The sequence below is a fragment of the Grampus griseus genome (genome assembly GCF_964374135.1).
Source record: "Grampus griseus genome assembly, chromosome: 10".
NCBI lineage: Eukaryota > Metazoa > Chordata > Mammalia > Artiodactyla > Delphinidae > Grampus > Grampus griseus.
In genome coordinates, this window is record NC_139004.1 from 71,341,198 (window position 1) to 71,367,924 (window position 26,727).

At 37.8% G+C, this 26,727-nt stretch overlaps 1 protein-coding gene across 1 annotated transcript in view; it reads right to left on the reverse strand.

Moving 5' to 3' along the window:
• Window positions 1–26,727, reverse strand: part of ERC2 (ELKS/RAB6-interacting/CAST family member 2) — a gene marked incomplete at both ends in the record, with an annotated part of 833,862 nt that overhangs the window by 392,692 nt on the left and 414,443 nt on the right. Inside the window, one exon of the mRNA XM_082663222.1 lies at window positions 16,452–16,645. Coding sequence (XP_082519348.1) covers window positions 16,452–16,645 — 194 coding nt within the window. The remainder of the gene's footprint in view (window positions 1–16,451; window positions 16,646–26,727) is intronic.

The following is a 26,727-nucleotide window of genomic DNA, read 5'->3' on the forward strand; positions in this document are numbered from 1 at the left end:
AGTTTTACAAATTGGAACTGGCTCAGCAAAACATTAGCCATGGCAAGTCCCACCAAGGCCAGGTTGGAAGGGTGCAAGAACCAACCCCTGGCTACATCTCAAAGGTTCAAAACCACTTCTAAATACAGAACCCACTTTATATTTGCAGGAGCTGTAAATCAGAGAAAACAACTTTTTTTCATCCCCAATAAAATATTTGCACCCAAAGCAAGATCTATTGATTTCTGGCTTTCTACCAGTTCTGCTTGGGCATAAAATTTTCTGACACTTCACCAGAAATGTCAGCATTAGTATAAGGCAGTTTTAAAGAGGGAAATGATTTTCTGACCTGTGGATAACCCCTTCAAAGGCAACAGGAAAACGAATTTTTAAAAACACCTGAAACCCAGTTTTTCCAGTTATTAGTATAAATGGCACCAACTATTTTTCATAAGTGGCCAAATCCTTCCTTATAGGAAGTACTGGTCTTTGAATTCAGTGAGGGCAGGGGTCATTCTATATCCTCAACACCCAGCACAGACCCTTGCATGGAGAAGGAGTTTAATGAATAGTCAAGAAAGGAGGGGAAGGGAAGGGAGAGAGGGAGGGAGAGGGAAGATGAAAGGAAGATGGAGGGAGGGAAGAGGGAACAAAGGAAGGAGGAAGAGAAGGAGAAAATGAGGTAAGTTCAGAAAGAGATCTTTTCCCTTTTCCTTTTATTTGTCTTAATTTTTCTTGAACTTTCAAGCATCCAGCTTGATAGAAAACCAATCATATCTTTTCTTAGAGCTTCCTGTCTGAAGCTAGATATGATATCCAGGGCAGTCAACTCAACCTCCAGAAAGAGCCCACCAGCAAATAGCAAATCTCTGTGGGGACCAAGTAAAAGGTAGAAGGGAGGAGACGAAGCTAACAGAAGTTCCTTTCTTCAACAGTCATGCATTCAACAACCTTCAGGAGTATGACTGCCACCTCCAGTGTGTGACACAACACCGCCTGCAGCTAGAGACCCATGCAGCGCTAGAGGAGGCTGCTGTCTACCGGGAGACACAGTGCATTGATTAACTGCCCTAATTCAAGGTAGGATATGACACAAGCCAAGGAAAAGGGTTAGATAAAGCTCTGAGGAGATCAAGACAGGGAGAAAGTGCTTCTGTCTAAGGCACTCAGGGAAGAGAAGATAGCTGAGGTGGCCCTACCAGAGCAGGACTTGTGCACAAGGAACCAGCTCAGGGTAAAGGAGGTGGGGTGGAGGGGGAAGGAGGGCACGAATCTCAGGGTGAAGGAAGAGGCTGGCTGCACAGCAGACAGCAGTCCCCCAAGATGCTTCATGGAATATAATCTACAAATATTATATGTGGGAAATCATAGATTAAACACAATGGCACACTAAGTTTCACACTAAATTTCCCTCCTATAGGCCTCTCAGAGTTTTTATTATGCAACTGGAGCAGAAGTAGCAAAAAAGTTTTTTTAAAGTAAATCAGAAAAGACTGGCTTTTGGGGGAGAAACCCCAATACCTTCACTTACTAGCTATATTAACTGGAGCAAAATATGTAACTTTTATGAACTCCAGTTTCCTCTTCCCTAATATGGAAGAAATGACAGTCCTGACCTCATACAGCTGTTATGAGAAGTAAATACTACAAAAAAAAAAAAAAAAAGATTAAATCAGTGCTGCCATTTAGTTAATGTTCAATGTTACCACTGCCGCTGCTACTTCTCTTATTCCGATTATTACTAGGATCAATGTGCATCAGGAATATAAAAATGAAGAATGTAATACATAGCATTTCTTAAACACTTTGGTCAGTTTTTCACCAGCTATTTTTTGGAAATGCCAGGCCAGCACGTAGTGCCCAGCCTAGCACACAGGAGGTGCTTACTCTGTCTTTGTGGAGGGAATGGAGCCAAGAACTGACCCTAGCAAAGAGCAAAACACTGCAGGATGCTCTGGGCAAGGTGTTTTTCATTATTTCTTTGGGCAACAGGCCTCTGAGGTCTGGGAGCAGTGACTTCATCTTTTGCTAGAAGAATGAGGGACTGAGAGTGCAGTGTTCAGCTTTGGGGAAACATCACAAAGAGTTGATTTTGGTAGAAGTGTTTGAAGTGACTCTGTAACAATGAGCTCACGCCTGCTGCCAGGCGCAAACCATCAGCTCGAGCCTGCTTGCCAGGGAGATGCACACAGCCCCTCACCAACAGCCCCTCACCAGACATGTGCAGGGAGGATCCCAAAACACCCACTCCGAAGACAGCTACTTCCTCTCCAAGAGGGTATACTGAAGCACAAACAAGAAACCCAGAATCCAAAGCGAATCGGAGGCACAAACAAGAAACCCAGAATGCAAAGCGAATCGGAGGCTGGGAGAGCCCAGGAGAGGCCTGCGCCTTCTGGTTTCACTTGGTTGATTCTCTGGCAGGATTTTGGACTGAATCCCAACGGATACTATTCCTTTTTTGGTCAACTGCTGCATACATTTATCTAGATAACCTCATCTCTCATAAGTCACATACTAACCTCACAAATAGTTCCTAGAAATGAGCAAATTTCACATAAACCCTCCCCGAGTGCAATGCAGGGATCTTGCTATACCTCTCCAGCTTCCCACTGGTTTGTGTGTAGAGACAAAAGTGGAGTTTTCTGGAGTGAGACCCTAAACAGGTTTAGCATATGACATTTGCATTTTACCAAACCCAATACTTAACATCTGTCTACCTGAATTTAAAGCAGGAGAGTCTACATAGAGTTTGAAAAAGAAATGAGGTCACTTTAAAAAGTAGTTGGAGGAGAGAATTTCTCATGCAGTCCACAGCACATAGAAAAGACCCAAGAGTTAGTGAAATTTTCCAATTTCAGATTGGGAGATAAAGAGGTGCATGGCAGACTACAGACTTTTACAGTAAGAATGATCAGACATTTAAAAAAATATATATGATAAAAGTATACACATATTATATATGTATGTATGCATACACAAATATATGTAACTCAGTTGTGAGCTATGTAAAGAAAGCACAATGGCCAAAGATCGTGTATTCAATTCAATTGTTACATTTCATTTTATTTTAGCTGGTAAACCTGCAAGTGGCTGGAGAAAAAGCATAGTTAACTCTGAAAACTTGTCAAAGCTCAGAAAGCTTCTAGGACTCCAGAGAGTTGTTTCTAGAAGAGCAGGGCTGCCCAATTCTTCCTACACTGAAAATATAACTAGAGACAGTTTGCAATGATTGTACATTTTCTCCACCATGTTCATCTGAGGCAAGAGGTTAAATGATATTGAAATGGTCTGAATCTTCTTTTGACCACTATAGTTCTCCCAATTAGACTTGGCCTGAACATTTTATCAAACACAATCAGCACACCCTTGTCCAGAGAACCCCTTATTACCCACAAACTCTCCAAACCCTAACCCTACAGCCCATCTTCTGACAGTCTAAGTTCACATTCATTCACTACACAATAGGAAAAAACCAAATACTGAACAACACAGTTCCTGGCACATAAAAGACACAGTAGAATAACTGTGGACGGCATCTAAAGGCTGGGAGCCTGAGGTGTGAGAATGAACGGGGTCCCTGGTCTCAAGGGCTTAAATATCAACAGGTACAGATTAGGGGTAGCAAAGGGAAGGCAAAAGGAGAAAGAAAACAAAAAAAGACAGGCAAGGAGAAAAGCTTAGAGCTTCTTAAATGAGCGAATCCAAAACTTGGAGGAAGGGTTTCGATGCCATGTGGCCAAGGCCGTCCTCCCCACCCTCATTATGATGTCTGTTCCTGCACATAAGGGCACCAGAAAGTGAATTAACAGTCATTAGGTTTTTGGTGAGAGCAGTTCTGTAGGGCGGTAATTTTAATCTCTGTTTAGATCTCCGTTTTGGGAACGATTGAGAATGGGCTTCCTTCAGTGTGAGGAAGTTCAAGGCAGTTCCTGTGGGACACCCAGTGTGCTATGTGGGAACAGCAGAGAAGTGGTTTCAATTTGAAGGACTATGAGCCCCACCACCGGGTTGGGAGCAGGCAGTGGGTGGTTGGAGGGGGCAAAATTGATGTGTGGGCAGGAGGCCTTGTTTTAAAATTATTCACTGCTGGCTTAGATGATAGCAGTGGACAGAATAAAGAGGTGCAGACCCTGAATAAAGAGAAGAAAATAATATAGCTTGCCTCTGAAAAGAGCAACTATATTGGCTACCAATTTAATTTGAATCTTTTTTGAAGTCTGGGTAAGCCCCGATCACACAATGAGCATCTTGTAGTAAACTCACTGATTGAATTATAAAGAAATCACTAGATATTATTATGTTGTTATTGGAAAGAGAAGTCTAGCTTGACTTAAAGGAGAACCAATTATTGACTTGGGCCCCCTGCCTTAGAGGAATCAAACCTGGGATGCATTTTCAAACAAAATGTCCATTTCGCTTCTTAATACTGGGGTGCACACAGTCAACGATGAATCTAGTTTTACATTCTGTTCCATATGCTACGCTCTAGGTAATTAAAGTATGTCTTATGGCTAATAAAAATGAAGTTAAAAAGGTTAAAACCAAAACAATGACAGGAAATAACATGTGTGTACAATATGTTACTAACACACTGATAATTTTCAAAAGTGACTTTAAAAAAAAGTATTATAAATCTTTCAAAACACAGTGATTTATTAAGCGAAAAGTCTAAACGATTTGCACTATTAAATTTAGCTTTTAAGTTGCTGTGTCACGAGCAAATCTTTTGTTCTCCTAGGTTAAATTTAGCATCCTGCAATTTTGTTTTTTCCACTGCTCCATGTTTTATCATCACGCAGCTAATTTTCTGAGCTGCTCAGGAGAAATGCACTCAGGAGTTTTCACAATGATTTCTCTTACTGATTTTATAATCCAGGAAGAGAATGTATCAAATAATCCAACAATGATTTATTTTCATCTTCTTCTGTTCCTTTTCCCACCTATACAGGCTTCTCATAAAATAAACCTTCCCTAGGCATGGGATGAAACGGAAAAAAAAATGTGGTGGCCAGAGGAAAACCATTTCAGAAATGTATTTGTTACACAAGTGCAAGCAATAAATTGAGCTTAGGAGGGAAGGGCGGTTAGAAGAAAAACTGAAAGTACTGACCTGAGAGTCAAGCTGATTGGAGCAAGGGTGAAAGCAGCAATTTGGAGGATAAGCAGAAAGGAAAAGGGATAGCAAAAGAGAATAAAAGGAAGTAAATGCATTAGTTTTAAACATACAGCCAACAGATGTTATATTAGCAGGTTTTATAACCAAATGAAGGACAATAAAGCAACTTCTATCTGATATTACCCCCCAAAAGCCTGGGCATACACTCTGTTATATTAATTATTACATATAAGAAACCAGTATCTGCTCTCATGTACATAATTACAAGCACTGATGTGAAACAGAGGTGTGTTCCAGCAACACAATGGCACAATTTGCTCTTTTCTGGAGGAATATTTATAGAGAAAGCTCCTATCTGTGTGCATGTAAAATTTTATTATTTAATAAACTGAAATGAAAATTACTAAGGTATTAGAACTGGTGGTAAGCACCTATGTCAGAAAGATTTTATTAGAACCAGTAAGTTGGAAGATTATATCCTATGAGATATTTTTTCTTCATCCCTAAAAACCAAAAAGATCTGAGCAATTTAGCTTTCTGTTCAAAGATTTCCATTGTACATGCTCACAGAGCACTGTACCTAGCAATGATCAAAGACTATGAGGACAGCTTCAGGTGAGGGGCCATCTGCCTATCAGCCTCCCAAGAAAAGACAGATTAACTTCCAAAGCTGAGAGTAATTTTTTTTGGTTGTGAAAATGAGGATCAAACTTCATCATTGAAAATATCCAAACACTTGATAACTAATTTGTAGAAAAATATGTAGCATGTCTTTCTAATTTGTCAAAAGAATAAAGTTTCTAATGTGAAGCAAAAATTAAAAGTCATATCCTCTTCAGGCTACCACAGAAATCATAGTGGACATGCATTTTGTTAACCTATAAAATGCCCTTTGCAAAAAAACAGGTGGATTAACACATACTGTATCAGCCGTCTGCCCAGTGGGACCTCACCATCCCATACTATTAAGAAGTAGTTTTAAGCATTTCACAAAGAAAGAAAAAGCACAACAAATCCTCAGAAGGAAGCTTAAACAAAAACATTTCAGATGAAAACAGCATTGACTATAATGATACAAATCAAGTAGAAAATTCAAGATTAAACACTTGGTGAAAGCACTGATCCAATAATCCCTCGTGTCTGAAACTCCCCTGCAGAGTATTTCGTGATAACGAATGCACAACTGATCAAAAATAAGAGTTAAGTCAGGCCATGGCCTTTGTGGGGACTCTAGTGATGTTGCTGCTGTTTGAAATCTGTCTGGAGCAGAGGTAAGCCAAACTGAGGTCCATGGTCAAACTTTAGGGAATCCTAAACTGAAACAGCAAGCAAATATTTAAGGTTTAGTTGCCTTTTCCAAGGGTCCCTAGTTTCTCTTGCCAACTCAAAGGCATCTATGATATCCATGAACTTCCCCAAAAAGCTGCTAGGGATGGTATAAAACCATCTGTCACTTGTTTTAAAGAAATTCCTTCAAATACATTTACAAACATAAATGGGAATTACTTAGCAACAAGAGTTTATATCAAAACAAACAGAACTGGTATCAAGTTTCCTCCATGTACCATCAGATTTCTAGATCATATCATAATTTTTTAAAAATGAAAGCTTAAGTTTACATTTTCTGAAAAAAGTTCTGAAAAGCAGCAAAGAAATTATGTCAGCACGTTATTGAGCAAATTCAGAGGGAAAAATAATAGTCTATTTCTCAACCTTAGATAAGGTGCTTTTAGGCATCTACAATGATTTCTCATTGTCCAATTGTCTGGCAGCATTAGTCCTGATCCAGATATTTAAATGCTACCTTGTTTTCCTTTCTTTTTTTTTTTAACATCTTTATTGGAGTATAATTGCTTTATAGTGGTGTGTGAGTTTCTGCTGTATAACAAAGTGAATCACCTATATGTATACATAAATCCCGTATCTCCTCTCTCTTGCGTCTCCCTCCCACCCTCCTTATCCCACCGCTCTAGGTGGTCACAAAGCACCGAGCTGATCTCCCTGTGCTATGTGGCTGCTTCCCACTTGCTATCTATTTTACATTTGGTAGTGTATATATGTCCATGCCACTCTCTCAGTTCGTCCCAGCTTCCCTTCCCCGCTCCCCATGTCATTGAGCCCATTTTCTACTTCTGCGTTTTTATTCCTGTCCAGCCCCTACGTTCTTCAGAACCATTTTTTTGTTCTTTGATTTTTTTTAGATTCCATATATATGTGCTAGCATACAGTATTTGTTTTTCTCCTTCTGACTTACTTCACTCTGTATGACAGTCTCTAGGTCCATCCACCTCACTACAAATAACTCAGTTTTGTACCTTTTTATGGCTAATATTCCATTGTATATATGTGCCATATCTTCTTTATCCATTCGTCTGTTGATGGACACTTTCGTTGCTTCCATGTCCTGGCTACTGTAAATAGAGCTGCAATGAATATTTTGGTACATGACTCTTTTTGAATTATGGTTTTCTCAGGATATATGCCCAGTAGTGGGACTGCTGCATCATATGGTAGTTCTATTTTTAGTTTTTTAAGGAACCTCCATACTGTTCTCCATAGTGGCTGTATCAATTTACACTGCCACCAACAGTGCAAGAGGGTTCCCTTTTCTCCACACCCTCTCCAGCATTTGTTGTTTGTAGATTTTCTGATGATGCCCATTCTAACTTGTGTGAGGTGATACCTCATTGTAGTTCTGATTTGCATTTCTCTAATAATTAGTGATGTTGAGCATACTTTCATGTGTTTGTTGGCAATCTGTAAATCTTCTTTGGAGAAATGTCTATTTCAGTCTTCTGCCCATTTTTGGATTGGGTTGTTTGTTTGTTTTTTAACATTGAGCTGCATGAGCTGTTTATATATTTTGGAGATTAATCCTTTGTCTATTGATTCGTTTGCAAATATTTTCTCCCATTCTGAGGGTTGTCTTTTCGTCTTGTTTGTAGTTTCCTTTGCTTTGCAAAAGCTTTTAAGTTTCATTAGGTCCCATTTGTTTATTTTTGTTTTTACTTCCATTTCTCTAGTAGGTGGGTCAAAAAGGATTTTGCTGTGATTTATGTCATAGAGTGTTCTGCCTATGTTTCGCTCTAAGAGTTTTATAGTGTCTGTTCTTACATTTAGGTCTTTAATCCATTTTGAGTTTATTTTTGTGCATGGTGTTAGGGAGTGTTCTCATTTCATTCTTTTACATGTAGCTGTCCAGTTTTCCCAGCACCACTTATTGAAGAGGCTGTCTTTTCTCCATTGTATATTCTAGCCTCCTTTATCAAAAATAAGGTGACCATAGGTGCGTGGGTTTATCTCTGGGCTTCCTATCCTTTCCCATTGATCTATATTCCTGTTTTTGTGCCAGTACCACACTGTCTTGATTACTTTGTAGTACAGTCTGAAGTCGGGGAGCCTGATTCCTCCAGCTCTGTTTTTCTTTCTCAAGATTGCTTTGGGTATTCAGGGTCTTTTGTGTTTCCATACACCTTGTGAAATTTTTTGTTCTATTTCTGTGGAAAATGCCACTGGTAGTTTGATAGGGATTGCATTGAATCTGTAGATTGCTTTGGGTAGCATAGTCATTTTCACAATGTTGATTCTTCCAATCCAAGAACATGGTATATCTCTCCATCTGTTTGTATCATCTTTAATTTCTTTCATCAGTGTCTTATAGTTTTCTGCATACAGGTCTTTTGCCTCCTTAGGCAGGTTTTTTAACCTAGGTATTTAACCTAGGTATTTTATTCCTTTTGTTGCAATGGTAAATGGGAGTGTTTCCTTAATTTCTTTCAGATTTTTCATCATTAGTGTATAGGAATGCCAGAGATTTCTGTGGATTAATTTTATATCCTGCTACTTTACCAAATTCATTGATTAGCTCTAGTAGTTTTCTGGTAGCATCTTTAAGATTCTCTATGTATAGTATCATATCATCTGCAAACAGTGACAGCTTTGCTTCTTCTTTTCCGATTGGGATTCCTTTTATTTCTTTTTCTTCTGATTGCTGTGGCTAAAACTTCCAAAACTATGTTGAATAAGAGTGGTGAGAGTGGGCAACCTTGTCTTGTTCCTGATCTTAGAGGAAATGGTTTCAGTTTTTCACCATGGAGAACGATGTTGGCTTTGGGTTTGTCATATATGGCCTTCATTATGTTGAGGTAAGTTCCTTCTGTGCCTATTTTCTGGAGGGTTTTTTTTTTTTTTTTTTGCGGTACGCGGGCCTCTCACTGTTGTGGCCTCTCCCGTTGCGGAGCACAGGCTCCAGACGCGCAGGCTCAGTGGCCATGGCTCACAGGCCCAGCCGCTCCGCGGCATGTGGGATCTTCCCGGACCGGGGCACGAACCCGTGTCCCCTGCATCGGCAGGCGGACTCTCAACCACTGCGCCACCAGCGAAGCCCAGGGTTTTTTATCATAAATGGGTGTTGAATTTTGTCGAAAGATTTTTCTGCATCTATTGAGATGATCATATGGTTTTTCTCCTTCAATTTGTTAATATGGTGTATCACGCTGATTGATTTATGTATATTGAAGAATCCTTGCATTCCTGGGATAAACCCCACTTGATCATGGTGTATGATCCTTTTAATGTGCTGTTGGATTCTGTTTGCTAGTATTTTGTTGAGGATTTTTGCATCTATGTTCATCAGTGATATTGGCCTGTAGTTTTCCTTGTGACATCTTTGTCTGGTTTTGGTATCAGGGTGATGGTGGCCTCGTAGAATCAGTTTGGGAGGGTTCCTCCCTCTGCTATATTTTGGAAGAGTTTGAGAAGGATAGGTGTTAGCTCTTGTCTAAATGTTTGATAGAATTCGCCTGTGAAGCCATCTGGTCCTGGGCTTTTGTTTGTTGGAAGATTTTTAATCACAGTCCCAATTTCAGTGCTTGTGACTTGTCTGTTGATATTTTCTATTTATTCCTGGTTCAGTCTCGGAAGGTTGTGCTTTTCTAAGAATTTGTCCATTTCTTCCAGGTTGTCCATTTCATTGGCATATAGTTGCTTGTAGTAATCTCTCATGACCCTTTGTATTTCTGCAGTGTCAGTTGTTACTTCTCCTTTTTCATTTCTAATTCTATTGATTTGAGTCTTCTCCCTTTTTTTCTTGATGAGTCTAGCTAATACTTTATCAATTTTGCTTATCTTCTCAAAGAACCAGCTTTTAGTTTTTTATCTTTGCTATTGTTTCCTTCATTTCTTTTTCATTTATTTCTGATCTGATCTTTATGATTTCTTTCCTTCTGCTAACTTTGGGGTTTTTTTGTTCTTCTTTCTCTAACTGCTTTGGGTGTTAGGTTAGGTTGTTTATGTGAGATGTTTCTTGAGGTAGGATTGTATTGCTATAAACTTCCCTCTTAGCACTGCTTCTGCTGTATCCCATAGGTTTGGGGCCATCATGTTTTCATTGTCATTTGTTTCTAGGTATTTTTTGATTTCCTCTTTGATTTCTTCAGTGATCTCTTGGTTATTTAGTAGAATACTGTTTAGCCTCCATGTGTTGGTATATTTTACAGTTTTTTTCCTGTAATTGATATCTAGTCTCAGAGCGTTGTGGTCGGAAAAGATACTTGATATGATTTCAATTTTCTTAAACTTACCAAGGCTTGATTTGTGACCCAAGATATGATCTATCCTGGAGAATGTTCCATGAGCCCTTGAGAAGAAAGTGTATTCTGTTGTTTTTGGATGGAATGTCCTACAAATATCAATTAAGTCCATCTTGTTTAACGTATCATTTAAAGCTTGTGTTTCCTTATTTATTTTCATTTTGGATGATCTGTCCATTGGTGAAAGTGGGGTGTTAAAGTAACCTACTATGATTGTGTTACTGTCGATTTCCCCTTTTATGGCTGTTAGCATTTGCATTAAGTTTTGAGGTGCTCCTATGTTGGATGCATAAATATTTACACTTGTTATATTTCTTCTTGGATTGATCCCTTGATGATTATGTAGTGTCCTTCTTTGTCTCTTGTAATAGTCTTTATTTTAAAGTCTATTATTTCTGATATGAGATTTGCTACTTCAGCTTTCTTTTGATTTCCATTTGCATGGAATATCTTTTTCCATCCCCTCACTTTCCGTCTCTATATGTCCCTAGGTCTGAAGTGGGTCTCTTGTAGACAGCATATACACGGGTCTTGTTTTTGTATCCATTCAGCCAGTCTATGTCTTTTGGTTGGAGCATTTAATCCATTTACATTTAAGGTAGTTATCGACATGTGAGAGTTCCTATTACCATTTTCTTAATTGTTTTGGGTTTGTTATTGTAGATCTTTTCCTTCTCTTGTGTTTCCTGCCTAGAGAAGTGCCGTTAGGATTTCTTCTAAAGCTGGTTTGGTGGTGCTATATTCTCTTGGCTTTTGTTTGTCTGTAAAGGTTTTAATTTCTCCATCGAATCTGAATGAGATCCTTGCTGGGTAGAGTATCTTGGTTGTAGGTTTTTCTCTTTCATCACTTTAAATATGTCCTGCCACTCCCTTCTGGCTTGCAGAGTTTCTGCTGAAAGATCAGCTGTTAACCTTATGGGGATTCCCTTGTATGTTATTTGTTGCTTTTCCCTTGCTGCTTTTAATATATATTTTTTTTATTTAATTTTTGTTAGTTTGATTAATGTGTGTCTTGGTGTGTTTTTCCTTGGATTTATCCTGTTTGGGACTCTATGCGCTTCCTGAACTTGATTGACTATTTCCTTTCTCATATTACGGAAGTTTTCAACTATAATCTCTTCAAGTATTTTCTCAGTCCCTCTCTTTTTCTCTTCTTCATCTGGGACCCCTATAATTGGAATGTTGGTGCATTTAATGTTGTCCCAGAAGTCTTTGAGGCTGTCCTCAATTCTTTTCATTGTTTTTTCTTTATTGTGCTCTGCAGTAGTTATTTCCACTATTTTATCTTCCAGGTCACTTATCCGTTCTTCTGTCTCAGTTATTCTGCTACTGATTCCTTCTAGAGAATTTTTCATTTCATTTATTGTGTTGTTCATCATTGTTTGTTTGCTCTTTAGTTCTTCTAGGTCCTTGTTAAACATTTCTTGCATTTTCTCCATTCTATTTCCAAGATTTTGGATCATCTTTACTATCATTACTCTGAATTATTTTTCAGGTAGACTGCCTATTTCCTCTTCATTTGTTTGGTCTGCTGGGTTTTTACCTTGCGCCTGCATCTGCTGTGTATTTCTCTGTCTTCTCATTTTGCTTAACTTACTGTGTTTGGGGTCTCCTTTCTACAAGCTGCAGGTTCATATTTCCCATTGTTTTTGGTGTCTGGCCCCAGTGGGTAAGGTTGGTTCAGTGGGTTGCATAGGCTTCCTGGTGGAGGGGACTGGTGCCTGTGCTCTGGTGGGTGAGGCTGGATCTTGTCTTTCTGGTGGGCAGGGCCGCATCCGGTGGTGTGTTTTGGGGTGTCTGTGAACTTATTATTATTTTAGGCAGCCTCTCCGCTAATGGGTGGGGTTGTGTTCCTCTCTTGCTAGTTGTTTGGCATAGGGTGTCAAGCACTGTAGCTTGCTGGTCATTGAGTGGAGCTGGGTGTTAGCGTTGAGATGGAGATCTCTGAGGAGCTTTTGCCGTTTGATATTACCTGACACCGGGAGCTCTCTGGTGGACCAATGTCCTGAACTCAGCTCTCCTACCTTAGAGGCTCAGGCCTGACACCCAGCTGGAGCACCAAGACTCTTTCAGCCACACGGTGAGTGCCAACTGTGTGCCCAGGTCTTTTTGGACACATCTCACAAAGGTTCTTCAGGCGCTCCTCATTTCTTCTGGTTCTGCTTGCAATCTCCAGTATTAGACATGAGCCCAAATGGTGAACACACCTCCTTCAGACCCCAGTTTAGTGCTGTAGAGAACACTTCATTTCGATTCATTCAGTCTTGTCTGTAGGTACTTTGGTAGAACTGGAGAGATTCTGACACATACACTTGCTTTTTTTTTTTTTTTTTTTTTTTGCGGTACGCAGGCCTCTCACTGTTGTGGCCTCTCCCATTGCAGAGCACAGGCTCCGGACGCGCAGGTTCAGCGGCCATGGCTCACGGGCCCAGCTGCTCCACGGCATGTGGGATCCTCCCGGACTGGGGCACGAACCCGTGTCCCCTGCATCAGCAGGCGGACTCTTAACCACTGCGCCGCCAGGGAAGCCCTACACTTGCTTTTTTATCCAAAGTATTTCATTCAAAGCCAAAGATGTGAACTGTCACAGCATCCACCTGATGGAGTTTGACACCTCGCTCCCCACCACACAGGGTCAGGGCTGCCTCTCAGCGTTGAGCTCCAGCACTGCCCGGATTATCCCAGGGCACACTGCTACCCTGTTTTCTATTCTGATTTTATGTTTTAGGAGTAAACCCCCCTGAGGGACCCACTCTTTTCTTCACAGTGGGGAGGGATCTGATTGAGGGCTCAATTTGGGCATTCCCTGACCTCCAGACAAATGGTGACAAAGCCCATTTATATTTAAGCCCATATATATTTAAGATAATTTACATGAAAGGTCATCTGACTGATTCCTTCCCATGGGTGAGATGCCAGAAATCCAATGGCAGCAAGCCTTGTTTGACAGACTCTGTTAACCTCTCTCCTTCCCCTAAGGCACTAAAGGATTAAGCCTGAAACTCTAAATAAAACTCAGAGACCTTGATGAGCACTGACATAGAAAGACTACATATTTCATTGCCTCTAATGTTGCCTCTAGCTACTTGATTGTGCACATACAAGATATCTAGCATTGGTGATCTCATAATGACTTCAGCCTGATTTGGACCAGCTCTCAGGGGCTTGCTGAAGGTCCCCTGACCACATTGTGTCAAATTCCCCCAGAGCAGCCTGCAGTCCAAGGCAGAAGCTCCCTGCTGAGCCACCAGCATCAAGTGCAAGGGTTTATAGGCAGAACTGCACATAGGGACCACACTGGAGCAACATGCACTTTGAAAAGCAGAATCTTTAATGGCTGATGAAAAACATCATTCACGAAGAATTTAAGAGGTAAATGCATCCATGTAAGTGCCAGGCATATGCTATTTAGAATGTATATATTGTGGAGAAAATAAAAAATGGGAATATTAACGGAATAGAAAGCAAACACAAACTGCCCTCTGAGAGAGAAGTAGGCACGTGTCAGTGTCGTTTGAGTTATCCCTAACCCCATACCTTTTCTCGCACGTGACGGAAGTTCTGGAATATCTCAGAACACTAGCTGCTTTTAAAAAAAGGTCTACTGACTCTGGTAGGTCACATTACAGACCAGAGACCACAAATTTATTACGAGTTCAATTTTTTGGTTTTCAAAATCACAAACTTAATTGCAAACACTCCTCCATGATTCCAAAATGGAGCTATATGTCACATTGCTAAGAAATCTTTAGTTCCCAACATTATGAGGTATGAATTTTGTAGTTTAAGCCAGCAAATGGAGATACTGCCCAATTTGAAAAGGGTTGCCTGACAACTTGAGGAAGATGCTTTGGTCAGAATACACATGTAGCCCAGCAGATAATGCTTCAGAAAGACAGGCCAAGGCTGAGCTCTCCTCTTCCCAAGAAACTTCCCCTCTTGATCTCCACTCCCACCCCTTTCTGGGTCTGGGCTGGGACTGGGGCTCAGACATTTCCCAGACTATGCTCTGCTGCTGGACGCAAGACACAGGCCAGCAGAGAACTGGGACAGAGTCAAGTCCCACCACACGTTTTATGAATTACAGTGCCTGGGAGGCATCAGCTTTAAGGGGAGGCAAAGGCAGAGATAAAGAAAATGTGCAGAAAGTACATAAAGATAAATGCCTGTAAAATCACTGTTGTTTTAATGCATTCCATATTGCGGAAATAAAAACGTGAATATTCTTGATGATTTAATGGCAATAGCGTTCAGCTAAGACCTGTTTGTCCAACTAGACAATTATGCTATTTTATGCAAATATTTATAGTAGCTGATCCTGACTTTCAATTACTGTTCTGAAGGGCTGGTTTAGTGCAGAAAAATGCCTTCTAAATGAGCTTTCTCTCATGAAAGCTAATAAAGATGAGGCAGATCTCCTGTGGCCCAGCAGCGAAGCCTCTCTGCCAGCTACGAGACTGTTGAGTGCTACTGGACTAGCTTCTTCTTTCTGGCCCAGTGTTGGATGGGATTGCTCTCAGTCACTCATCTGTCAGACCTGGGTTCAAATCCTGACTTTGATTCTTATAAACTCTGCAATCTTGAGGAAGTTAATTAATCTGTATAAGTCATAGTTTTCTCACCTATAAAATGATGATAATGAGACTTTCTGTGTTGTGGGTAGAATTAAAATGGTATACAGTACTTGCAGGTCAAGTGCTTAGCAGAGTACCTGTTATACTGTGAGCATGAAATATATATAATCTATTTTGAATCATAATTACTATTAGTAATATTATCTAGGGCATCCTCGCTATGGCTCCCTTCTTCTCAGCGAAGTGGACTAGGGGTCAAGAAACCTACACTACAGTTTTGTCTCTTTCTGACCACAGGACCAATCTTCAGAAGGTCGTTCAACCCTTCAGGGTCTCAATGTTCTCAGCAATAAGAAAAATATGGGGCTTCCCTGGTGGCGCAGTGGTTGAGAGTCCGCCTGCCGATGCAGGGGACACGGGTTCGTGCCCCGGTCTGGGAAGATCCCACATGCCGCGGAGCGGCTGGGCCCGTGAGCCATGGCCGCTGAGCCTGCGCGTCCGGAGCCTGTGCTCCGCAACGGGAGAGGCCACAACACTGAGAAGCCCGCATACCGCAAAAAAAAAAAAAAGAAAAAGAAAGAAGAAAAATATGATAACTTCACTGTGATTTCACACTATCTTTTTAAGAAAAATTTTGGTCCTAAAATATCATTCCAAAATAACCATGTAGATACATCTAAAATTAACAGTATTTTTAAGAACCAGTAGGCTGGCAGAATATTTCCACACTTTAAAATTAAAATGAAGCCCTTAAGGATTTTAATTTGCCGATCAGAAAAAAAAAACTTGACATAATTTCTAAAATGGGTCACACTGAACAAAAATCAGATTACCATCAAACTAATACAAAGACTTTTTAAGTGGTTTTTTTTTTCAGGTAGTCAAAGCTTCAGTCTCTTACACACTTTGCTGGCACAAATGCTAGATCATGGATATCACTCAAGAAAGTTGCCCATTATTTTCTCAAACACTGAAGAAGTACATAAGCCCTCAAAAGATAAGCCAACTGACTTCCGAGTATCCCACAGAAACACAACATCATCCCTACAGGCCATATTCCTCATGCATAACTTGTTTCCTCCGTGAAATATGAATGTGCATTCCAAATTTACTGCAACCTGAGATGGGCAACTAAGCAATCAATGGTCATTCAGTGTTGACAATTCACAACATGAATGCAAAGTTTACCTCTCAAGTTCTGCAATTTTCTTGTCCTTGTCGTTCTTTTCATTCTCCACCTCCTTGAGGATCTCCAGCAACCGGTCGACTTCTGCTTGGGCCTTGCCACACTCATCACGGTAATAAGATGCCTCTTTATCAAGCTGTTTTATTCGGTCTGCAAATTCTGGGTTCATCCTGGAGTCATCTTCAATATTATGAGCCTTCAACATTATATTTTTAAAGAACGTAGTTAAGATAACAATTTAGAACAACAATAGATAGTGCAGTCACCAATGGCCCAGAAATTAACTTTGGAGAAAAAAATAACAACTATCAAGAATTATGGGTATACTGTCAGTTAAAAGGCAAAATAGGAAAATCACAAATTTCAGCTACCTTAGAACTATCTTGATTTTTAAGGCTAGTTTCTTTTATTGTTAATATTTTATTTCATTAAATGATACTGCTTTTTGCTTTTTTTTCCCCACAAGAAATGGGGGCTTGGTGGAGGTAGAGACAGTGATGTGTTTATTTCTGGTGTTTTGGCAAACAGAACGAAGACAATTCAACTCCTCACAGTTAAGTAAATGACTCATACCAACAGCTTCCTTTTCCAATACAGAGAAACTGAGAAAAAACAATGTTAAATTATTTCTCCAGGAACCATCAAGGGTATATATAAAGCTAGGTAACATATAAGAGACTGGCTGACTGATCATTGAACACTTCATCCCACTGAGAAATTTCAGCAGAAGATGTAGAATGAAACAAAGCCTTGAAAAAGCAGAAGGGCTTTCCAGCTAACAGTCATACCCATAAATTCTTGTTCTTTTGATTAAATAAACCTGAACCGGGAGGAGGATGAGCTAATTCATGAGCAAGCACACAGACGAGAATCTTCAAACACATGCATGGGGGGTGGGGGGCAGCTTTACACAGGAGAACAGACACAGGCAACAACACAGCAACAACACTACAGAATAATTTGCAGCCAAAGTATTTGTGGTTTTTTGTGTGTGACAGTGCGTTATGGCTTTTTTTTTCCCAAAATAAACTTTTGGCTGAAATATTCCCAGACAGATGGAAATAACACTGCACTGCAATGTTTTGCCTACCCCTTGTTTCCCATTATTCCTAATTGACTTCTTCAAAGAGCAGGCAGGGAAAAAACAAGTAGTTTAACAACAGTGCACATTCAACATAGAAAGTTCAGAGAGGTCATATATGTATATATCTCCAAAATCCATGTGTGAACTAATAAAATGTTAACAATTTATTAGGACTTAAATTATCCTGCTGTCTTCTACTAGAGCAGATGTCCGTTGTGTTTTTATACACTTTTTAAAAAAAATTTCAGGGAAAAAACAAGGCAAGCAAGCTGCAACTACTGTGGGGTCAGATGAATCATGCATGGTTAGAAAAATTAACACTAATACTACTGTTAGAAGGTTGACAGTCTTTGCAATAATTTAGTAGAAAAAAATCCAAAAATTAGTATAAATAAAAATAAATTTCTTATTTATGACAAACTAATTATTTTTAGGAATTTTTGCATGTAACATATTATTTAAGCATGAGGATAGATGGGGAATAATTTGCTTTCACATTCTTTAATCTAAGATTTCCTTATTCAAGAAATAAACTCAACTACGCAAAAGAACTTGGAAAAAATATATCAATTCAACACAGTATCAGGCAGTCTGTCATCCACATTTCTCAGAAAATATTTATTTTTATTTATTTAGTGCGTACACTGAGTTTCATTATAATAGAATAGAATAGAATTAGTGAGCTTTTTCAGTATAATTAAAATAATCTGAAAGTGAATCTTGAGCTAATATTCCTTTAGGAGTTTATTCATCTAATAATTTTATTTTAAATTGAAGTAATGAATATTAATTTGTTAATCTCCCATCAAAAGATGTAGAGCAGGTATTCTATTTTAAAACAAAATACTCCATATAACTACCTCTATCTGTGATAATAATAATAAACTCATTTCTCTTATAACAGAAAAGCATTTAAAATATACAGCTTTTCGATTACTATGAGAAAGAAAACAAAAATTTCATGTTAATTCTCTTCTACTTTTATACTATATTACCATTATTTTATGGCAGCTAAAAACCTGTCCATGGCAGTTTTCTCAAACTAACCAACCAGCGACATTGAGATGTTTAAGAAAAAGAATTAAAGAACTAAGTAATGACCAGCTAGAAAGACTCAAAATAAATGAATAAATGTTTTGTAGCTTATTTCTGATGAGTGAAAATTCCTTTTTTGACTCAGATTTGAAGATTCACAAAGAGCTAGCAGTTAGCTGCTGTGGTTTATTTTGGTTGTTTTTATTCTTAAGATTATTATTATCACGATTTTTAATAAATGGGTACAGGATTACTAATTGTAACATCTAGATTCTAAATATGGCCTTGTGTCTTACGACTATGGGCAAATGAATAAGCCTCTCTAAGGACAGTGAAAACGATAAAATGACAAACATGGGGAAGGTATTATTCATTTGTGTTTTTATTGTGATTATTATTTTATAATATGCATCCCATAAGCAGGACTTGTCATACAGCTAAATTGATATGTTTATTTAATTTTCATTGACAAGATACTACATACACCTTAGAGAAGCCTCCCTGCTACGTTTTCAGAGAAAGCAGTCTGCTGGTGATAGGTATGTAAACACATTTCTTATTTTAGCTACTTGAAGAGAAGAAGATGAACCAAGGCAAGTTTTCAGCACAGGGTGAAATTCAATGGGTTGGCAATCTTTTAAACCTACCAAGTGAGTACGGCTAAAGGACTCATGGGATGTTTAGAGGTACAGAAAGTCTAGGAAAAAACAGTCCTGAATCTAGACCATGTTGACCACTGTGTGTGATGCTACAGTTAGATCATGTTATTAAAATAAAGACCATAGCCAAGTTTACAGCTGGCCTGGTGTCTGTTAGATAATTTGTAGGTGCTAATGATTCTTCCTTTTAAAAGGAATAGACAACCTGAAGAACACCTTTGAGTTAAATATATCTATTTATCTCTATATCAATGCCTACTGATTTCTGGGCAAAGGAGTTTATGTCAAATCATCTTCAATATTGGTGTCAGAATTCTTGGAAAGGTTATTAAATAAAGGTGTAGATACATATCATTTAAAAATTTTTCAAGTCAATAGAAAGCTGCAAGAAAGAGTCATATAGAGATGGAAGAGTAACAGCTGCGTTTGGATAATCACTAGGGTCCATGTGAAGACCCAAGGGAAGAGAGAGTTTCACATGACTGTAGCCTGGTGAGTCCCTGATCCAACCTAAGCAGTGGAAGCAAAAGTCTTCCCCAGAATTTAACCAGCTCTACTCAGCATGAATCACAACTTTTCGGAGGATCGGCTGAAACTGTTAACTAGTGTAGCGTGAGTGTGTTATACTGTGATCTATAGACATGGGGGAGATACTATACCAAAGAAAAACGGGAGGAAATTGAGCTTACAAAGCCAATGTTTCCTTCAAAATTGTAAGGCCAGAGCCTCCTCTAAAAATAGAGAGAAGGAAGCACTTTCTTTGCATTTAGGCAATACTCTTGCCTTTTCAAATTAAAACATGGGTTCTTTCATCTGGACTGGGAGTTCCTGATAGGGATCAAAAGTAGACAACAGATTTGGGCCGAATGTACTTTAGGCACTGCAAAAACATAAAAATACATTTGAATAACATTACCTGACAAATTCCTACCATGGCATTGTGACCTAGTCAAGGTTTAGACTGAAAATATACAATAAGTACTTCCCCTTATGAATCTGTTGATTTTAAATTAGTACCCCCAAAAGGTCAGGAAGCAATTGCCCATTCCATTCATCTAAGACACATCAACTTCATTCACTAGTCGGGAATCTAGCTCTTGAAAAATGCAGATTGGTGTGGATTTTCTTTTAATTATTTCAGAACTTATGTATCATAACCTAGTGAAGCACACTGTCACTTTCAAAGACGTACACCAGTCATTAAAACCAAAGGAATACCGATGAGCATTTTTTTTCCTAATGTAGAGATTTAATTTTTCTGATTAAACAGGTCAGTTTAAAAACAAATCCAGGTATCTGGTTCTGCTTCAAAATATTTCTGGTAACTTTTAGAGCAAATTTCAAGCATCTTATAGAAACACAGAAAATTGAGAAAAGAACATTTCAAAAATGTCTGTATTACATATTAGATCAGTAAATTTTGAGGGTCCCCCAATTATGTTTCTTGCATTTCCATATGTAAGGAAATTTCCCCGCAAATGGGAACAATCAAAACAAAGTTTGGAGCCTCACAGATGTGGGCAAGCTTGCCATTTTGATGTGAACTGGTTCTGAAAGCCTGAATCAAGCACAGAAGAGAAATCTGGTCATGACTTAGGACAAGGAGTACACAACAATACCTAGTGGTTATTTTAATGAAACAATTTAGAACTATTTCAGGAAATAAGGCAAAATTACAGATTAATACTATATCTAAATCAAAGTTAAGAGCAAACATGATTAAAACCATACCAGGATTGATAGTATCAATATGACAAATCACAAGTTTATTTACACTCCTTGTGTGAAAGTTAGCCATTGATTATTTTTAATAAAATGTTAGTTCATCATTCCAAGTGCCTAGAAAGGAAAGTATTAACTTTGGTCCAGAAACCTGATGTGAAACTAGGCAGGGAATATTCAATTATAATGTTAAATAACATTCTCTCTTTGAAATGGGCCTTAACAATTTTAATAAAAAATCATTTCTCTCAAAATAAACAAATGATTAGTCATGACCATAAAGTGCAAGCAGAACGCTAACTAATGAATCTGAGGACTTTTCTTTCATGCTGCTTATGGTTTTAGCAATAATTTATTAAATTTATGCACTGTAAAAATATGATTCTCCATTGCAGCACTTTGGGGGTTTAGTGTCTGTTAACAACACTTTAATGGTCCTTTCATATCTTAACAGCAGAACAGGGTATATAAACTACTCTAAACATTATTTCAATCTGCTACAGTAAGTTCCAATCTTCACATAATTCTGAGTTATAAACAAAATATTACTTTTTAAAATAGAGTTTTTAGGGTGATTTTAGAACTCTAACATGTTATAAAATTTTAATTTTATTTTAAATCCAATTAATTAATACCAAATATAATAGGTGAGTCTAAAAAATATGTCTAGAAACTGAAAACGATGTACCTTTCAGTCTTACATTAATTAATGCTAAAGGAAATTATTCTTTCACAATTCCAGCTAACTACATCCAGAATATTCACAATTTGCATATTATAACAACCATTCCAAAAAGAAATTTCTTGTCATAGATGAGACAGATAGGATATGTATAATAAACATAAGAAAAATTATTTTGAACATTTGTTTAAGTTCCACATATACAAAATAAAAGGAACCAACTGTATGCTTAACACTTCTTAAGACCCTTCACACGAAAATATAATTATTAATGTAATACCTTTTAACTATGGAATTTCCTAAAATCAGCAATGTAGAGAACTGAGTAATTATCTGGATGGTCTGATACAAAACATGTGACTTCCAATCTTAAGTGTTATTTCAAATATAACTTGAATTCTTTAAGTACTGAAAGCCTAGATTCAGTGTGAGGTATGTTTTTTTGTGTGTATATGTGTGTTTGTACATGCTACATGTATGCTACACGCATGCTACAACTACCTCTTAAATAGTTGTAATTTTCCATTGTGTCAAGGGAGCTAGTTAGTCTATGAGTGAATCAAATAATTTTCAGACACTGGCTAAAAAAAAATCGTAAAAAGAAACCACTGTACCTAGATAAGGACTGTGAAAGTATTTATAATTCAGCCTATCATGTCCCTGGGATTGCACTCTTATAATGACATATAAATCAGGAAGAGTTCACTGAACATGAACAAAATTTTTTTTCCCTTTGGACTGGAAAAATGCTTGGTCTTTTTCTTGTAAAACCTTACATAAAATGTGAGTCCCACAAAAGGTGAATTTGTAGAAGAGATGGGATTTCAAAAGATAGTGACCAGGCAGGGGGGACTCATGTGTGTGGGAACAACAGAGGGGTCTCAAGTATGTCTTAGCCAGTAGCAAAGTTGCCCCCAGTACCTCCAAATCAAACATTTGCCCTGCAGCAATGATGGTATTAAATGAAGCACTAAATTTAGGACCCAGAAAGTCTAAAGATTTATTAAAAATTTCTAAGAGGCTTCTGGATACGATCTCTGGGCACAATAACCATTAGGGCTACAGCAAAGAAGGTATTGGAGACTGATGAAAAAATGATATTACTTGTCTAGAAGTAAGAACTAAAGGAAGAAAAGAACTCGCCTGAAGATAACCTGCACAGTGTTTATAATGACAAGACAAAACTCCTTCAGGAGTAGAGATTGGTAGTTAAGCTGAAGAAAGGTTATTACTATAAGAAGTAATAAGGATACACAGACAACATTTTAGACTCCTAAGACATGGCATTAGAGTACCACTTAGTAAAACAGAGTGACTAATGTAAAAGGTTTTTCAAAGTAGAAGGTTTATTTCTACTCTAGGGTAAAAATACTCCCAGGAGGACTTCAAAGCTTAATTTTTATTTATTCTGACTTAGTTTAGACAGATGTACATAGGGCTGACTGTAAAATTATCTTATTTAACAAAAACAAGTTATAATTCACCAAATTTTGTAGGGTGGCCATATTCAAAATAAATAAACAAGAATAAAATAAATTTCCTAGGTACCAATAACTGCTTAGAAAATAAAAGGACAAATATAGCATTCACAACAGTAACTAAAAATTATATACATAGAAATGCTCAGGGCTATCCTTAAAAAGAAACAGCACAGGCTTATAATAGAAAAATGTCAAAACTTTACTGTAAAAGATAACTGAAATAGATAAAAGCTGTATCAAGTTGACGAAATGGGAAAAAAAATATTGGAAAGATAGCAATAATTCTAAAATTATTTTATAGGTTGAATATAATTCAAATTAAAATAAACAACTGTGCTTTTTAATTGACAAGGTGATCCTAAAGTTTACTTGGAATGATAGAAAATTAAAGGCTAAGAACATTAAAACAAACTGAGACCTAATAAAAAGCAGAGAAAAGTGGGGTAGAATTTGTTGCACTCGATGTTTAAAAATATTATAAAGCCACAATAAATAAAATTCTGACTCAACAAGCAATGGAAATTGATGAAACTAAACAGAAGCTCAGAAATTAAAATATTCATCCATATAAGAATTTAGTATAAAACAGTAGCAAGATCAGTGGATACAGAAAGAATTACTTGATAAATGGTGTTGGGATAACTAGTTGATCATTTAGAAAAATATAGTTAGAACCCCACCACTCAACATGAATCAAAGTAATCTAAAGATAGATAAGGTGAATAAACTGATATAAAAAGTAACATTTAAAAAATTTAATATAGGTGAGTGTCTAGGCTTGAAATCAGAGGATGACTTTTAAGCATAAAGGCAATGAGGAAATCCTAAAGGGAAACACAGGTCAGGAATGTAAAAATAGTTCTCTAAAGAAAAAAATTAAATAAAATTTTGCCACAAATCTGACGAAGTTTCCATGTAAAGCACAGAATAACCCATACAGAATAATCCAATGAACAAAACAGAAAACTCAAAAACAACTGCTTAAATGACTTAAAGAAACAATTTACAGAAGAAAAATACAAACAGCTAATAAATGAATTAAAAACCTCAACCACACTAGTAATTAATGAAAGGAAAGTTAAAATGAAAAAAATATTCCATCTGTGCATTTGTCAAAGTTATGTGAAATGAAAGTCCTTGGTGTTGGTCTGGATGTGACAGAAAGAATGCCTTTATTCAGTGCTGGAAGAGCCATGCCTTAGTAGAACTTCTCTAAAATGCAACATAGCGGGAACTACCGGGCGCTTTTAAAAGTTACTGGCCCAGGATTTTATTCTATTAAAAAAATAGAAATGTGGGAAAATTAATATGGAAAGCTGTTCTTCAGCGTATTATTTATACTGGCAAAAAAAAAGGGGGGTAAGAAATGATTAACGTTTGGGAAATGAGAACATAGGGTGGAATATCATACAACCATTAAAAAGGTGTTTTAGAAGAACAGTTAATTATATGAGAAAATTCTGATGATATGTCATAAAAATAGGATATAAAACTCAACAAACACTGACACAATTTTGTGAAAAGAAATAGATATTAGATAAGAAAAAAGAAGAAAGAATAGAGGGAAGGAGAGAAGGAAGGAAAAGGGAGGGAAGGGGGAGAAAGGAAAGAAAGAAGGAACAGGGTAGAAAAGGAAACAGGAGATGAAAGAACACTAACAATCAATCAAAAGATATCTGGGTGTGGAACAACCTAGATGTTCCTAGTTATCATCTCTGTTCACTAAGGTGTCTTGTTACTTTTATTTTCTCCTATATCCATCTATACTTTGGCAAACTTTCTGCTGAGACCATACCTTATTTCTATAACCAGAAAAACATAGTCATTTTTAAAAACACTCTAAAGTATAGAAAATTCATCATGCTGCTTCTCTATCAGTCTAAAAAAGAATTGAGGGCTTCCCTGGTGGCACAGTGGTTAAGAATCCACCTGCCAATGCAGGGGACATGGGTACGAGCCTGGTCTGGGAAGATTCCACATGCCGTGGAACAACTAAGCCCGCATGCCACAACTACGGAGCCTGCGCTCTAGAGCCCGTGAGCCACAACTATGAACCTGCGTGCCACAACTACTGAAGCCCGCATGCCTAGAGCCTGTGCTCTGCAACAAGAGAAGCCACCACAATGAGAAGCCTGTGCACCTCAACGAAAAGTAGCCCCCACTCACCGCAGCTAGAGAAAGCCCACGAGCAGCAACAAAGACCCAACACAGCCAAAAGTAAATAAATAATTTTTAAAAAAATTCAAAAATAAATAAATAAAAAAGAATTGAACCCGGAGAATATCTGCAGACTATGGAAGACAGTATGGAGTTTCCTCAGAAAACTAAAAAGAGTTGCCATATGATCCAGCAATCCCACTCTTGGGCAAATATCTGGGCAAAACTATAATTCAAAAAGATACATGCACCCCTATGTTCACAGCACCATTATTCACAATAGCCAACACATGGAAACAACCTAAATGTCCATCAAGAGATGAAAGGATAAAGAAAATGTGGTACATATATACAATGGAACACTACTAAGCCATAAAAAAGAATGAAATAATGCCATTTGCAGCAACATGGATGCAACTAGAGGTTACCATACTAAGTGAAGTAAGTCAGAAAGAGAAATACAAACACCATGTGATAACACTTATATGGGGAATCTAAAATATGACACAAATGAACTTATTTACGAAACAGAAACAGACTCACAGACATAGAGAATAGACCTGTGCTTGCCAAGGGGCAGAGGGGTGGGGAGGGATGGATTGGGAGTTGGGAGTTAGCAGATGCAAACTATTATATATAGAATGGATAAACAACAAGGTCCTACTGTATAGCAGAGGGAACTATATTCAATATCTTGTAATAAACCATAAAGGAAAAGAAAATGGCAAAGAATATATACATGTATAACTGAATCACTTCAGTGTACAGCAGAAATTAATACAACATTGTAAATCAACTATACTTCAATAAAATAAATTTTTAAAAATAATAATAATGAGCTATATTAATTGGCTATATTAATAATTGGCTATATTCCCAGGATGCCAAAACAATGGGTTAGCTTAATTAACTCAGGGAGAAAAATCAGTCAACGACTTTTGAATTAGTCACCTAAAGGACTGAAAAGTTTGCTTTTGCATCCTAGAGACCCATCACTGGGTTAAAATGAAGGCAAAATCCAATACCTGCCATGTTATCAATATTTCTGGAAATGGTCTAAAAGTTAACAGAACTATTTCTTTGGCCCTACCTATCCTAACAGGGATGGTGAACTCCTATTGTGGTCCTGTTAAATCATAGCTGCTGCAGAAACAAAGCCCTACCCATTTGCCCTGCACACCTAAAATAAGACATACTTAGGTTTTTTTCCTGTCCTTAAGTAGTAAGTGTGAGACAATTTCAGTGGGATTACTTTACACCTCTTTAAAATGACCTACAGAAAACACTTATTTTTCTCGGGGTCAATTTTCAAGCTTGAAGATATCCCAGTCTTAATTTGCCTTTCTTCACATCTCCACTGTCCTAAGCCTGCTTATTAACCATTCAAATGTTAAGGGAAAGGAAATTTGGATTATTTTTGTTGCTCTGCTAAAAATCACACATGGGGAAAGAGGTTAA